Raw genomic sequence first — 15,484 nt, forward strand, 5'->3', positions numbered from 1 at the left:
TTAAAAGATCTTCTGTTGCTCATGTTCATTGCAAATCTATTTTCCACTACTTGGTTTAAGTGTAGCTCAGTTCTGCTGTCCCACTCCATTTTACCCTAGCAGGTTTCCAATTAGTTACAAACGTAATATTGTTGTAGTCAGACCATGTTGCCAGTCACTCATTCGCCTCTTCAGTTCTTTTGGTGAACTCCCCTTCTTTCTGAAATACTGGAAGTATAGCAGAGAGCATTGTTTTGTATTCTCTGCCTTAGAATTTTTAGCAAATCCTCAGATATGCGGCTATTAAAGACCCTGATATTTCATTTTACAATATAACCAACGAAAATTAAAGTAGCTGTAGGGTGCAATAAATTTGACCACAAATACAACATTGTAATTTATGAACTGAAACTGCAACAGCACATGCCTGAAATAATCCCAAGAAACAGTATATCCTATATGCAAAACGAAATCTGGTCACTATCACATCTGTCCCTGTCCATTATCACATTGTAGCCCAGAGGGTGAAGTGAGGGTATGCTGATTGAACTATTTAAAATAGTTCACTTTTATTTCTGAAGGGTCATCGAAATGAAACATTGGCCGGAATTTTACGGTGGATGGACAGGAGCCAGACTCCGACGCAAAAGTTGGTGGCGAACCTGCTTCCACCTAGCCTGGGGATCCGTCCCATATTTTACGGATCCCCAGGCTTTAATTGTCCTGAGGCGGGATTTCCACCCGCTTGAGGGAGGAGGTTCCACCTCAATGAGCTGTGGGCTAATGAGCGGGCTGGCAGCTCTTAGTTTTAGCAGCGCCACCGGGAGCGGTGGCCACTGCTGGGACTGCAGCCAAGCCGACGTCATGGATCGAGGAGGGAAAGTAAGTAGGGGCATGGCTCACCAGGGGGATCGGTCTTTCCCTGGTGAGGCTGGAGTGGTCCTTTGGGGGACAAATGGGGGGTGTCTTGGATCCCGGGGGTAGGTTGGGAGGCGGGGGCGGCCCTCAATCGGGCATGCCCCACCCCGGGGCGCATAAAGGCTGGCAGCTATCGCTGGACGGCCTTTCACGTCCCCAGCACACCCGCCTGTCACAGGTAAAATACCCATGTCTGCGGGCGATGGCCCTTAAGGGGGCCTGATTGGCCTCAGGTGGGTGGGCTATTTCCCACCCCCCGCCCAACCTCCGTAAACTTGTCCAGAGGCAGAATCGGGGCGGGTAGGCCTCCCGGAGCCTGCTGCTCAATTTTACGACGCCCCCACGCCACCATCTGACCTGCTGGGGCGGCGTAAAATTCCGGCCATAAACTCTCTCCACAGATGCTGCCAGACTTGCTGAGTATTTCCAGCATTTTCTGTTTTCATTTCAGATTTCCAGCATTTGCAGTACTTTGCTTTTGAACTTTTATTTTTGTGTGGCTTTATGAGGGACTGGGATGAGTCCGATCATTGAAACAAATCGTTACAACTGAGTTCTGATAGAGGGCGACACTTAACCTGCCTCTCCTAGAAGCTGAACACTTCGAACATTTTCTAATGCATGAAGTTAGTAATTGATGTTGGGGATAAAAGACGATGAATGCTTAACATACACATTCCTTTATCTAAAATAAAAGCAAAATACTGTGGATGCTGGAAATCTGAAACAAAAACAAGAAATGCTGGAATCACTCAGCAGGTCTGGCAGCATCTGTGGAAAGAGAAGCAGAGTTAACGTTTCGGGTCAGCGACCCTTCTTCGGAACATTCCTTTATCTACTACTTTACCAGAGAAATTACCAATTTAAAATAAATGTGTTAATGTCCTCCATAAAATTGGCAGATAGAGCAAAATCATTCAAACACTTTAAGCTATTATTACTTGTAGTAATCCCTGACTTTGTCAAAAAGGTACATCTCCTTGTACTGGAAAGAAAAACTAGTGCACACTGCAATCATTAAAAAATCCTTGCAATGATCTTCCCTATGGCAGGGAGATTCCTCTGTAGTTGCTGCAATCGGTCTCGTTCTCCCTTCTTGAATACAGTCATGATCACAGCGCCCCTGAAGGCCCCCAGCAAGCGCTCCTCATCCCAGATGAGGGATATGACGTTGTGCAGTCGTGCCAAGAGTGTATCTCTGCCATGCTTCAGGATTTGAGCAGGGATTTCGTGCGCTCCAGTAGTAAAATTGTTCTGGTGATCCTCACCCATGGACCCTTTAGCAGTCAAGACCGGGGTCAAGCAAGACTGTGACAGCACACCAACCCTCTTCTCCATTTTCCTCGCTGCAATGCTACACCTCACCTCCAGCAAATTACCAGCAGGCATGGAGATAATCTACAGAACAGACAGGAAACTATTCAGTCTACGCCACCTTCAATTCAAAACCAAAATCACTCCAACCTCAGTCATCGAGCTTCAGTATGCAGATGACACTTGCATGTGCACTCACTCAAACAGTGCTCCAGATCATTGTTCAGACCTTCCCCAAAAGATATGAAAAAATTGGTCTTTCACTACAATGATTGACAGTTTCTCGTCTTGGGTGTGCAATCTGTTCAGCTCACAAGGTAATGAGTACTAATGATACTCCTCACATTTCCCTGTGGATGCTAACTCCTCTATTATGGATGGTGCAGTTCACTCCCTGAATGTTACATGGTTAAAAAAAAAGAGGCGTGCATCACTAGTTTGTAAACAAACTAAAAACTGCTTTCAAAGTTAGTTACAGAATATAGTTGGTTACTCTAACTCACCCACACAGACCAACTGTCTGCATCATACCTCATGGTTGTAAACTATAGTAGAATCCAAAATAGGGGAAACTCAACATAATTAATTAAAAACCATCACTGTTCCAATTCCCATATTTTTTTTATTTTCAAAGCCCAATAACTGTGCAAGTGACAGGAATGTTCAAATAAAGCCAAGTAACATATTGACAAAAAAAAACCTATCAAAAAAGCTTCTGCAACGGGTCTTGAAGAAAGATCTGCACATATGACAACAGTCAGACATGCTCCATAAAGATCCTTTGAGGTCATTTTTTTCTATGAAATTGCATTTTGGCAACTTACTTGTTATATATAATCTCTTCAGGGACAAACACTAAGTAAGTGCACATGTAATTGCACCTCTCAGAAATCATTAGCTCATCTGAAAACATGAGCACAACCCACAGTGGAAGAAAGTCATGTCTGATTGTTTCTAACAGTTTGCAGTCTCACAGTCCAACCAATCAGATCGTTTAGTGCTGACATTGCCCAATCTTGTGAAAAAGATGACTTTCTTTGTAAAATGGAACCAAAACAAACCCTTTCGCAGTCAAGACTGGGGTCAGGCAAGGCTGTGACATCACACCAACCCTCTTCTCCACTTTCCTCGCTGCAATGCTACACTTCCAGCAAACTGCCAGCAGGCGTGAAGATAATTTACAGAACAGACAGGAAACTGTTCAGTCTACACCACCTTCAATTCAAAACCAAAATCACTCCAACCTCAGTCATCGAGCTTCAGTATGCAGATGATACTTGCGTGTGTGCTCATTCAAACACAGCTCCAGATCATCATTCAGCGTAGCATGTGTTCGTGACAATCTGAAGAAAGTTCTTAATGATATTCCAACAAAAAAAGGGTCTGTTTGCATGTGTGTGTTACACTCCTTCCCCAAAGCATATGAGAAAATGGGTCTTTCACTAAATACTCAAAAAACAAAGGTCCGCTTCTAGCCAGCTCCCATAGCACAACACTTCCCTCTGTCAATCAAGATCAATGGTGAGATCCTGGAAAATGTGGAGCATTTTCCATATCTTGGGAGTATCCTCTCGGCGAAGGCAGACATAGACGACGAGGTTCATCATCTCCTCCAAAATGCCAGCTCAGCCTTTGGCCGACTGAGGAAGAGAGTATTTGAGGATCAGGAACTCAAAAAATTAAAAATAAATCATTCAGCATAGCATGTGTTCGTGACATTCTGAAGAAAGTTCTTAATGATATTTCAACAAAAAAAGGGTCTGTGTGCATGTGTAACACTATGAGTTATAGTTTTCATTCTGCTCCTGTGAAACTACAATATCAAGAATGTACTGTGAAAACAGGAGTAAGTACAGAGTAAACAGCAGGAAAAAAAACGAAAGTATTTTCATTTACTTTTCAATGTTTTATATTGTTTAAGCAATAAATAAAAATTCTGAGGAAATGGAATAAGGTTTTCTTTGTTTGAGTCATTGGGGGACGGAGAAGATGGGAAACTAACGTTTGCTCCAGGCCTGAAGGGAACTTTTAAGAGGTGGTTCGATACTGCCTTCAGATACTGTAGTCACAATTGGCCAGTCACCTAGGCCTGGACCATAGTGAGTCTTGACAGTGGTTAAAAATCTTCATGAACACTCCTATATCAATGACAGCTTTAACAAGGATTATAAACTCTCAACAAGTTAAGCCAACGAAGGCAAAAATGTCTCTTAAAATGGTGCAAAAACTGAGTATTTTGGGAAGGAAAGGGGAATGATAAATAAATATATTCTTCCATCATAAGCAAATACTTAAAATGCAATGTGAAAAATCAAGCATAAATATATATACATAATGTAAATATCTGGGACAGGAGGTTTTGGGAGAGAGTAGTTGAGTTTATTGCATCTTAATCAAGAGGTGGGTTTGAAAATATTCCAAATATTTTCTGTGAGATCCCTTCTTTCAATATTAATAAACTGTACAGTTTTTAAAATCATGTCATGAAATCATGAAAAATGATCATACTCAACCATTTAAATAAAATTCCAATTGAATTTGGACCTGAACTAATCAAAGCCTAAGCTTGGTGCATCCTGTTCAGAGCGAGTAGATGCTACCTCTCATCCAGCAAAGTTGTTTAATTTCTGAGTGACGTATAGCCATTGTCTACTAGCCAGCACTCAGCTGAGCTGCTTGGTGAGCCCTTCCTTGGCCATTCATCATTGACTGATTCATAGAGAAAATTTAGCACTCAGAGCTTCAAAGCAGCCCCTGGCCCACTCACTCCATCTCTTGACTGAAAGAACAACAATAGGTGCCAATATGTATCAGGATGAAATGCAAAGGTCCAGTACCAGTCATTAGAAACGCCCACTTAAGTGTGGGATGAGCATTTCATGAGCACAAAATGTGACGGTATTTTTTCTCCAAGCCACTTCCACAAAGGTATTGAATCTTTGCATAAATCACCCTCTGGTACCTGACAACGTGACTGTTCCTCTTGTTTGAATCTAGACTGCAAATTATTTAATCAAGGGGAAATCACAACCGAATCTGATCATGATACCTGATAGTCACACATGTACTTCCAGCATGGGTTGCTGGATAGGGATTACATCTGGGAACCTGGGCTGATTTTCCACTCTCCAACATGGGGTACAAAGTCAGTTGTAGCTCTTTTCTCACTACCCTGGCTGAGATCACTGCTGTAATGTCATGATAAAAAGATTAGGTATTTAAGATGAGTACTTTCAATGTCTGTCTTCCTTTAAACTGAAGTCTTTTTACATTAATCCACCTAACAATTTTCAAAATAATAAACAGGTTTTTCGGCCTACAACTTAAAGCTTTGAATGAAAAAAGCCAATTTGGTGCATTAAACCCACTCCTTCTATTGTTTGAGGATGATGATCGCAATGATGAATGTCCCTCCTCACCTAACATCTCTAATTGCTTCCTAAACTTCATGAAAATCAAACTGATCCATATAACCCTCAATCACCTTCTTGACGGGTACTAATGCAGTTCCTCTTTAAAGGTATCAATTGACTTGGAATTAACCACTTATTTGCAAGTAGTCTGTTTCACATATGGAAAAAACAATTTTTTATTCCAATCACAGACAGATGATACCAATAGGTCTGATAGGCAGGTCTCTCTAAAAAGAAAAGCCTCAGAGAACATTTCAATGAATGTGTTTACTCTGTACAACACTTGGTTTCTATTCAGGGAGCTTTCTCTTTCCTGCTGCTTCCAATTGACAGTGTAGGTCAAAACAATCATATATGGAGCACTAGGGAATGGAAAAACTATTTTTCAACGCTTTAGTCCGGTCCTGAATACAGACAGGAATGGAAACAGATGACAGATTTTTACAGCATTTGGCAAGCTGCCAGAGAGGATCTGTATGATGAATGGATGAAAGTCATTCATTAGGAATGCTTTTACTAAATGGTTGTGTTGTGAGCTGTACATTTATGATGACTTGGCACTGGCTGGCATATGTTGTTTATTACACACAATAAAAGTCATGAATAGAAGACATTCACATAATAGGCTGGAATGAAGTATGATTTGTGAATCCAACTTCTGGTGAATACCACCATTAAAATAAGATATGGTTAACTGAGGTCAAAGAATTGAATATAGTCAAAAATAAATATCTTCAAATCAGCTGAAATTTTAAGTAAGTTGAGTGTTTTCAATTTGTCAAATCATTGAAACAAACAATAGAGGAAAAAGAAAGGAATTTCCTGCCGTGTTCTATCTATCCACACCACAAAGTGTTCCCTCCCTGTATCTTGATCAAGAGCCAGCCAGAGCTGTCAGAATTCCAACACTGCTGGATGCACAAAACCAATCATATTAAATTTTAACATGGTAACAAGTACAGATATAAAAATATACAAATGAGACAATTAATTCTTCCAAAAATATAACTGATAGTCTGAATTTATATTTGTTAAACTAGGAATAACACCAGTTTTAAAGACAGATGGGGATATTTTGCATTCTGGAGAACACACAGGCTCGAATTTCACCAATACAAAAACAAGGGAGGATGCTTTGTTCAACTGAAGTGTTGCAGATCTTGCTTAATATTTTGTTAAAAAAATACTGCCTTCATCACCTAAGACAATACTGCCAGGTGTAAGGGTGCTCAGAGAGGCCAAAGCATGGCTAGTGTATGAATGGAAAAACATTATGTTGGTGCAGCAAGAAGTCTTCTTCTAAGGCTGGGACTGAAGAACAAGGCTGGGACAGAATAGGAGGAGCTTTGTTTGTATCTAACTATGCTATGCCAAAATGATTGATGCTGCCCACCGGGCACCCGAAATAGTATATACGTCGCTTGCCTTGATAAATACAAAATGCACATTCGAAGAAAATGGGGGCAATGCCTTTATGAAAAATATTTGTAAAGGCTTTGTGTATTTGGGTGAGAGAGGAGTAAAGCCAGCTGTAATTTTTAATCAGACGCCATTATGTGAAAGTAACAATGTGCACCAATGTCTCGTGTGCTAGTGTAAGCAATACAATTTCTAAAAACAAATATGGCCTTTCACAGAATTCATATTTTTCACTGGATATCCAACATTTGAACTTTGTTTTCCTGCCACTCAAATTATGGCAGCAGTGAAAACAAAGTCTGCTGAGGTCAAATCATATGGCTGCTTCCTTCCCCCTTATTAACTGCCAATATTGCAGCTGAAGCAGTTTTTAAAGCATTTGCTTGTGCTCTGCTTCGAATTAATACCATGCAAATATTTGCATTAACATAGCACAGGCCCGGGAAACAAACCTAGGATCTTGTGGTCTTTATGGTTTAGACTAAAATGGGTGCTGCTTTTATGGACTAGATCATTGAGGGAGTTAAGTTTTTAAATAATCTCTATTTGTACTTCATTTTTTCCTTAGCCAGCTTTATTGCATCTTACGGAACAGCCAATTAGGTAGTAATTATTGCCTCCAATAGCTGCTGGGGAACAAGGTCGTGTACTGCAGTTGGGAAGGAAGAAATTGGGATGAAAAGAACCACGCTATTTGGTCACTATAACCATTGTTCTCTTTCTCATTTGTCTGACAAACTTCACTCCCCATCTCCCCACCTAGAGGCATTAACTTCTGCTGCGATACAGTTCTACAGGTGCTGTGCATGCTCTGAATCCTTGCCATAGTGGTAATCCTTCATCTGTGGGACTAGACAATAGGCTAAATTTAGTGTGGCCATTTGTGCAGAGGGAATAGAGGCATGGTGGATGGCCAGAGATTCATGTTGGATGCGTCCGCCTGGATATCCAATGTCGTGATGTCAGTTTTGGATATAGTCAGCGGTGGAAAGCATCAAGGCGGCATTGCCCCCCTGACGTGACAGGAATACAATTTAAATTATAGTTTTAATACATTAGCATGTAATTCATCACAATTCAATGGGGGGGGCTTGGAATTTAGTGGACGATAGGCAGCCCTCAGGTGCCTTTGGATTCCTGGCCGTTGAAAGCTGGTGGCACCGAGACGAAGCCTCAAGGCCGCAATGGCTAGGCAGTCATGATCAGCACTGGATAGGGGAAAGGGGGGCGGAATGGAGGCCATTGTTGGCCTACAGTGCTGTGCGTTCTGCATCTCTGCATGGGTGAGCTGGGGATCTGGGTCTCATGTGGTCTGCCTGGGGGGGGGGGCTGCTGGGTCTCAGGTGGTAGTAGCAGGTGAACAGGGTCTTTGGTGGTCTGCAAGGGGGGTGCGGGGACCTTGGGTGGCTGTATTAGGTGGCCAAACTGTTGGGTGAGAAGTTTGGGTGCCCATACTGCTGGGTGAGAGGGTCAACTATCAGCAAGGGTGGGCACTGAGGGCCATCAGTGAGCCTGTTGGGAGAAATAACAAAGGCACAGCTGCCAATGCAGGATTGTCTCTGCATCAACAGCGCTCTGGAGACTCACTGATCACCTGGCATAGGTCTCATACACCGTCTTTTTGGACCCCCAAGGTGTGATGCAGCACCTCCGATGGAGGGAGGGCCAGGAAGCAGCTGCGCACGAAGCTCCATAATAAGGGCAGCAGCAGCCGGCCATGCTAAGAAGGGCCCATCTGCACTAGACAATGTACCGAACTCGAATAAGATACTTCCAAATGTCCAATTAGCATTGTCAGAGAAGACTACAGCTCTTTAGGCAGGCCATGACTAGCTTATATGCCCAGCTGCAGGATGACTTGCTCTCTATGGGTTTTGGGAGGGTATCCCTATGCCCGTAGCTTGAAGATCACCGTGGCACTTAACTTTTACGCGATCATTCCAAGGATCCATCGGGGACATGTGTGGGGTCTACCAGGCAGCAGCCCATTGCTGCATCAAAGAGGTGACCAATACCCAGTTCAAGAGGGCCGGAGACTATGTGCACTACCGGATCGACACTGACAGTCAGGCCAATAGGACCATGGGATATGGAGCCATCGCTGGATTCCCACAGATGCAAGGTGTAATAGATTGCACACATGTGACCATCAAGGCTCCAACGGAATGTCAACAGGAAGGGCTGCCATTCAATCATTGTACAACTGGTCGGTGACCACCAGAAGCATTTCCAGCAGGTGTGTGTCCACTTCCCGGGAAGCAGCCACAGCGCCTACATACTTCTGGGATTTCCTATATAGCTCATGCTCCTGCCCGCTCTCAGAGGAGTTAATGGGGGTGAGCTCTGAAACAAGGTGGCCTATATCTGTCAGGATGAGGTGATGCCTAACGCCCTCTGCCAGCACTGTTGTGGTGTTTCCCTCCCCATGTCCTGCTTCTTCCTGCGCAGCCAAATGCAATCTCTAAAAAGGAGAGGTATGGAGCAGTCACCTTGGCAGAACGAAGTAGCTCTTGTGGCACTGTACCCATGTCCGGATGGCAACTCCACAGCTGCATGATCGTGGTGGACCTACTACCCAGGTGACTAGCGGGATCGGGACAATTCTGGGTCTGCCGTCACAACCTGTGACGGGCTTGCTAAATTCAGCCCAATGTGTGTCGAGAGGTATTTGATCATAGGGGGCAGAACAAAGCCAGATACTGTTCTCATTTGAACTCTATGCAGGTACAGTTTTGAGCAAAGGTCTGTTGGACAGAAATCAAACGTGGAAACCCTGGCTATTTTTTTATCCTCCCCCTAGCAATAGCCAAGTGGTGTTGAGGGCAATTGCTGCACTCCTCTTTCTACCCCAGCTGAATGCAGGATACAAGCCTTCAATTGAAACTGTCCTACTATAACAGTTTCACCTGGGCGATTGTACTGGGAAGCAGTAAAACCTCAAAAGTACAAAGCTGCTGTTTCAACTTGTAAATCCAAAGTTGTGGAGACTGGTTTCCTCTCAATCAAGAACTGACCAGAAATTAGGGGACCAGAAATCATTCATTTATACTTTAACTTCTCTAATTTAAGAACATTTCACTTTTTCAATTAACTTTGAATCAAGCCAATTACTTGAAATTACCTAGCTGCAACAAGCATTTATCATGTTCTGCAATATCAGCCTTTAACTAAATGGCTATGTAAACCTGAGAGGGGGAAATGGTTCCTCCTCTAGCTAAATCTGTTCCACCTCTGGAAAATCTCTCCTAACTACTGTTCTGAAGATTGTGAAATTTCCTGGAACCAGAATAAGCACCAATTTGTAGTGAGATTTACTTGTAACTGCATGAAGTGAAGCAGGTGAAAATAGGAGCATTGAAATCACGAATTCACAGCAGGACTGAACAGGTGGTAAAGAAATGTTTAAAGTGGTGACCAGTAAAGCAACATAATCTGGTTACTTTAAATAATCGAGAAATTGTTCTATTCAGATTGATGACCAGGGTGATCAGTTTGATTTAATAAAACTAAGATTTTCTTTGCCATCTTTTACTACTAGATAATAGCTCAATGACTTCAAAGCAATGTAAAGTAACAATGAGTTTACTTGGTGTTGAGTAAGCAGCAACTTAAGTCATGCTTCTTCATTCCTCGAGGCTAATTAGCACTTTTGTAGTAATGCAACCATTCACAGTATCCCTCAGGTAAATACTTAGAGAGAACAGTATCGGTATTTGCTGAGCACAGCTGTGGTTGGAATATTCATTCCATCACCAGATGGTGCACATTAAGGAAAAGGCCTGGTGAAATATGATTTTAGGTTGAAAAAAATTGGAAGTAATTTCTTCGAATTATTGTTGACATTCTCATGCGTCAGTAAATCATATTTTCAGCAAATGGCATAATGTCTATATACAATTTCATTCAGCTCAAATTTAGAATGTAGACCAAGTCACTGAGAAAGCACGAATGATATTCTTGCAATTGCTTGTTGCTGCTTTTCAAGTTTTTGACAAATTGGAAATTAGCTTCTTAGTCCAGAAAATGTACCAAATACATGGCAAGGCCATGAACATTTGGAAGAGGTAGATTAATACTTCAGGCACAGATCCTTCCTCAGAATGGTTTGAAGGGTCTACAATGGAAACATTAACCTACCTTTCACTTTCTAGATACTGACCAACATTGCTGCATGTTTTCAGCATTTTCTGTTTTTAGCTCAGATTTCTAGGATCCACAGTTTTTTAAAATCTTCAGCCAACTTAGTAGCAATAAGAAAATTAGATACCCACCTCTACTTCTACAAATTCATTTAACTTCTTGCAAGTTGCGGAAAATGTCTCTGTCGTTCCAAATTCAAAATACCATAGTTTGTTCTTCATTCTGAAAAGAATATAAAGAGACATAACCTGTTACATAATATTGAGAAACTAATATAACTGAACAGAACTAATTTGGAAAATCTTCCTCATGGGTTTTATGATATCAAATGAATGCAACAGCTAATACTTTATCAATAGTAATCTCAGCAGGAGAGAGAATGCAATCACAAAGACCTCCCCTTGTTCGTCACTGACCAAATCGAAAATAGCCAAGGGCGGTGAGTGAGTCATCACTTGTGATATAGGAAAATCATTAGTAGTGGTGTCATGCAAGTTAACCCTATACACACAACTCTGGCTGCAGCTATGCTACACTGATCTGAAGAGTGCACCTAGCAGTAGCTTAGGGGCTACCCCTAACTGGGAACTGCATCTCCACCTGACAGGGGAGAGTTCTGTGTGTGCTCGTTTAGAAACATGTGAACAACTTTTCTCCCCAGTAGCAATTTTTTAATGTTAGGTGACGGCGCGTGGCCAGGTCCACCTTCTCAGCATTACATGGTGGGATTTTAACTCATTCAAAACCCACCAAGTTGCACAGAGTTAAATTCAGGCACACAGACTCAAAATTAAATTCATAAGATGCCCAATTTTGTAAACGGCAGCTTACACTTATATAGTGCCACTAATGTAAAATAAACATCCCAAGGCACCTCACAGATACATCATCAGAGGAAAAAAAAGGATGCTGAGTCAATGGAGGAGACATAATCAAAAAAGTTTTGTCAAGATTCCTGGAGTAGTGGGGCGAGTAAGGCAGAGGACAACAAGGCCCAATAGCACTTGGTATGATCAAGCCAGATCTGCTGATGAATGGCTAAACCAAATGTGCACCAAATACACTCAAGTCTGCGCTCCTTTGGCATGAGGAAATTAAGATAGGACTGTATCAGTGGCAACAAATGGAATGGAAGAGAGTAAGGATTTTCTGGGGGCAATGGCATCAAAGGTGGAGGTAGGGCAATAGTTGAGCACAACAGCCAAATGTGCATGCAAAAGGGCAGAGAAGGATTTCAAGTTACATAGGAAATTTACATAAAGCTTGGCGTGCCCGCAACTCAGTGTCCAGATTTGGAGATATTTGGGAAGAGGCAGTGAATCTAGGAGCTGTTTGAGGAGCAGAGTATGACTGGGTATACTGCTGGAGGCTACCCAGTGGAATCAGAGAGCTGAGTCGGGGTGATGAGTCAACCAGGAACCAGCACAGCCTGATCCAGGGGTCTAGTGGAGATATATAGTGGCCTCAGATGTTAACAATGTGCACCATCAGATCTGATATAATAGCGAAAGAGGAAGGAACAGTGGGAGTGAACCCAAAGAACCAAGAGGTGCGAAGTCCATGGAGCCAGGTGAGGTCCAGAGGTAAATCCAAAGGATAAGTGCAGATGAGGGAGCTGGTCCAAGGAATAGCTGTATGGAAGTAACAAGCATACAAGCTTGAGGACCCACTTGTCCAACCCAGTTCAGCAAAGGATGAAGAAGAAGGTCTGAAAGATGAGTGCAGTTAGCCGCCATGGGAGGTAAAGAGAAACATAGCTTTATATCAACCCTATTGCAAGAGATGTAAAGCCCAAATTTTTTTTTATTTCCAAAATATACTTTATTCATAAACATCTGTAAAAAATACATTGCCAAACAGTTTCAAACAGCACCAAAAAATACAAACACTGCAAGGGAGATCAGTTTCCTTCAATACAATCATGAGTTGCTTCACAACCCTTCCATTTCACATTTGTCATGCTAATTACATTTTTACATTTACAGCAAATGAAAAATTTCCCCGATACAGTTCGAGGGGTTTCCCATGGATCCAGCCCCTCAGTTCAGCTTGGTGGGGGGACCTTACACTGTGGTCTTTCCCCATTGAGCCTTTGCTGCGGCTGCCCCAAGCTTTAGTGCGTCCCTCAGCACGTAGTCCTGGACCTTGGAATGTGCCAGTCTGCAACATTCGGTGGTGGACAACTCTTTGCGCTGAAAGACCAGCAAGTTTCGGGCAGACCAAAGGGCGTCTTTCACCGAATTGATAGTCCTCCAGCAGCAGTTGATGTTTGTCTCGGTGTGCGTCCCTGGGAACAGCCCGTAGAGCACAGATTCCTGTGTTACAGAGCTGCTTGGGATGAACCTAGACAAAAACCACTGCATCTCTTTCCACACCTGCTTTGCAAAGACACATTCCAGGAGGAGGCGAGCAACCGTCTCTTCCCCACCACAGCCATCGCGGGGGCATTGTGCGGAGGGGGCAAGACTTCGGGCGTGCCGGAAGGTTCTGACGGGGAGGGCTCTTCTCACCACCAGCCAAGCTACATCTTGGTGCTTGTTTGAAAGTTCTGGTGATGAGGCATTCCGCCAAATGACTTTGGCGGTCTGCTCGGGGAACCATCCGACAGGATCCACCGTCTCCTTTTCCCGTAGGGCCTTGAGGATATTCCGTGCAGACTACTGCCTGATGGATTGGTGGTCAAAGGTGTTTTCCCGCAGAAACTGCTCCACGAAGGATAGGTGGTACGGCACGGTCCAACTGCATGGTGCGTTCCGTGGCAATGTGACCAGGCCCATCCTTCGCAACACCGGGGACAGATAGAACCTCAGCACGTAGTGACACTTGGAGTTTGCGTACTGGAGGTCTACACACAGCTTGATGCAGCCGCACACGAAGGTGGTCATCAGGATGAGGGCGATGTTGGGTACATTTTTCCCACCCTTATCCAGAGGTTTGAACATCGTGTCCCTCCGGACCCGGTCCATTTTGGATTCCCAGATGAAGCGGAAAATGGCTCGGGTGACCGCCACAGTGCAGGAGTGGGGTATGGGCCAGACCTGCGCCACGTACAGCAACAACGTGAGCGCCTCGCACCTGATGACCAGGTTCTTACCCACAATGGAGAGATCGCTGCCCCCACATGCTCAACTTTTGTTGTACCTTGGCTACTCGCTCCTGCCAGGTTTTGGTGCACGCCCCAGCCCTTCCGAACCATATCCCCAGCACCTTAAGGTAGTCTGACCTGACAGTGAAGGGGACAAAGGATCGGTCAGCCCAGTTCCCAAAGAACATGGCCTCGCTCTTGCCATGGTTAACTTTGGCTCCCGAGGCCAGTTCGAACTGGTCGCAGATGCTCATCGGTCTGCGCACAGACAGCAGATCCGAGCAGAAGACGGCGACGTCATCCATGTACCTGTACTGTACCCGGCAGGAAGATCTCTGATAGTCTCGTGCTACTCATGGATATGATCGCCTATGTGCGGGACAGGAGGGTGGACACCTGCCTCATCAGCCTGGACCAGGAGAAGGCTTTTGACAGGCTATCACACACCTACATGATGGACGTGCTTTCCAAAATGGGGTTTGGGGAGGGAATCTGCAGTTGGATCAAATTGCTCTACACAATCAATAGCGCAGTCTCAATCAATGGGTGGGAATCGGAAAGTTTCCCGATCCAATCTGGAGTCAGACAGGGCTGTCCTCTCTCCCCGGTCTTGTTTGTTTGCTGTATTGAACCCTTTGCTGAGTCTATTAGGAAGGATGTGAGCATAAGAGGGGTGACAATCCCAGGCAGTGGAGGCACTCAGGATGTAAAGCCCAAATGGCCAAAGTAATCTCACACAAACTTTGTGTTAGTGTACAACGGAAACAGAGGCAGATTTGGGAGCTGCTTCCAGAGTTATTCTATCACAGTTACGCTGACGCACATTCAAAATTGTTTCACATCAATTACAGCATGTGTGTCAACTATCAATTTTATGTAAACAAGTTCTGGAGAGGTATGCCTTTAAAAACTACATAAAATGAGGCTTTTAAAATCCTTGCAATGCAAATATTGTTACGTGGGTTTCCATTTTTTGTTAAAACTTGAGAATCTATATTTTTAAAAACTGCCAGGAGATCAGAAGAAAATCCAGGCAACTGTTACCTCTCTTCGAAGAATCCCTGCTCTGGAAAAGCAAAACCTTATATGAAGTTGTAACTGTTGCCTCCTGTACTTTGAAGAAATCCTTAATTTTTGCAGAAACCTTCCATCTTCAAAAGAACTTTGCATCGAATGTGTGAGAACTGAAACCTTTGTTGCTGCACACCTAATGTAA

At 43.5% G+C, this 15,484-nt stretch overlaps 1 protein-coding gene across 9 annotated transcripts in view; it reads right to left on the reverse strand.

Annotated features, from left to right (window-relative positions):
* LOC137372189 (diacylglycerol kinase beta-like) overlaps positions 1–15,484 on the reverse strand; it is a 636,709-nt gene that overhangs the window by 105,566 nt on the left and 515,659 nt on the right. For all 9 annotated transcript variants that reach the window (XM_068035767.1, XM_068035770.1, XM_068035771.1 and 6 more), the window contains one exon: positions 11,315–11,405. In XM_068035767.1, coding sequence (XP_067891868.1) covers positions 11,315–11,405 — 91 coding nt within the window. The remainder of the gene's footprint in view (positions 1–11,314; positions 11,406–15,484) is intronic.

The sequence above is a fragment of the Heterodontus francisci genome, chromosome 7 (assembly GCF_036365525.1).
Source record: "Heterodontus francisci isolate sHetFra1 chromosome 7, sHetFra1.hap1, whole genome shotgun sequence".
Taxonomy (NCBI): Eukaryota; Metazoa; Chordata; class Chondrichthyes; order Heterodontiformes; family Heterodontidae; genus Heterodontus; species Heterodontus francisci.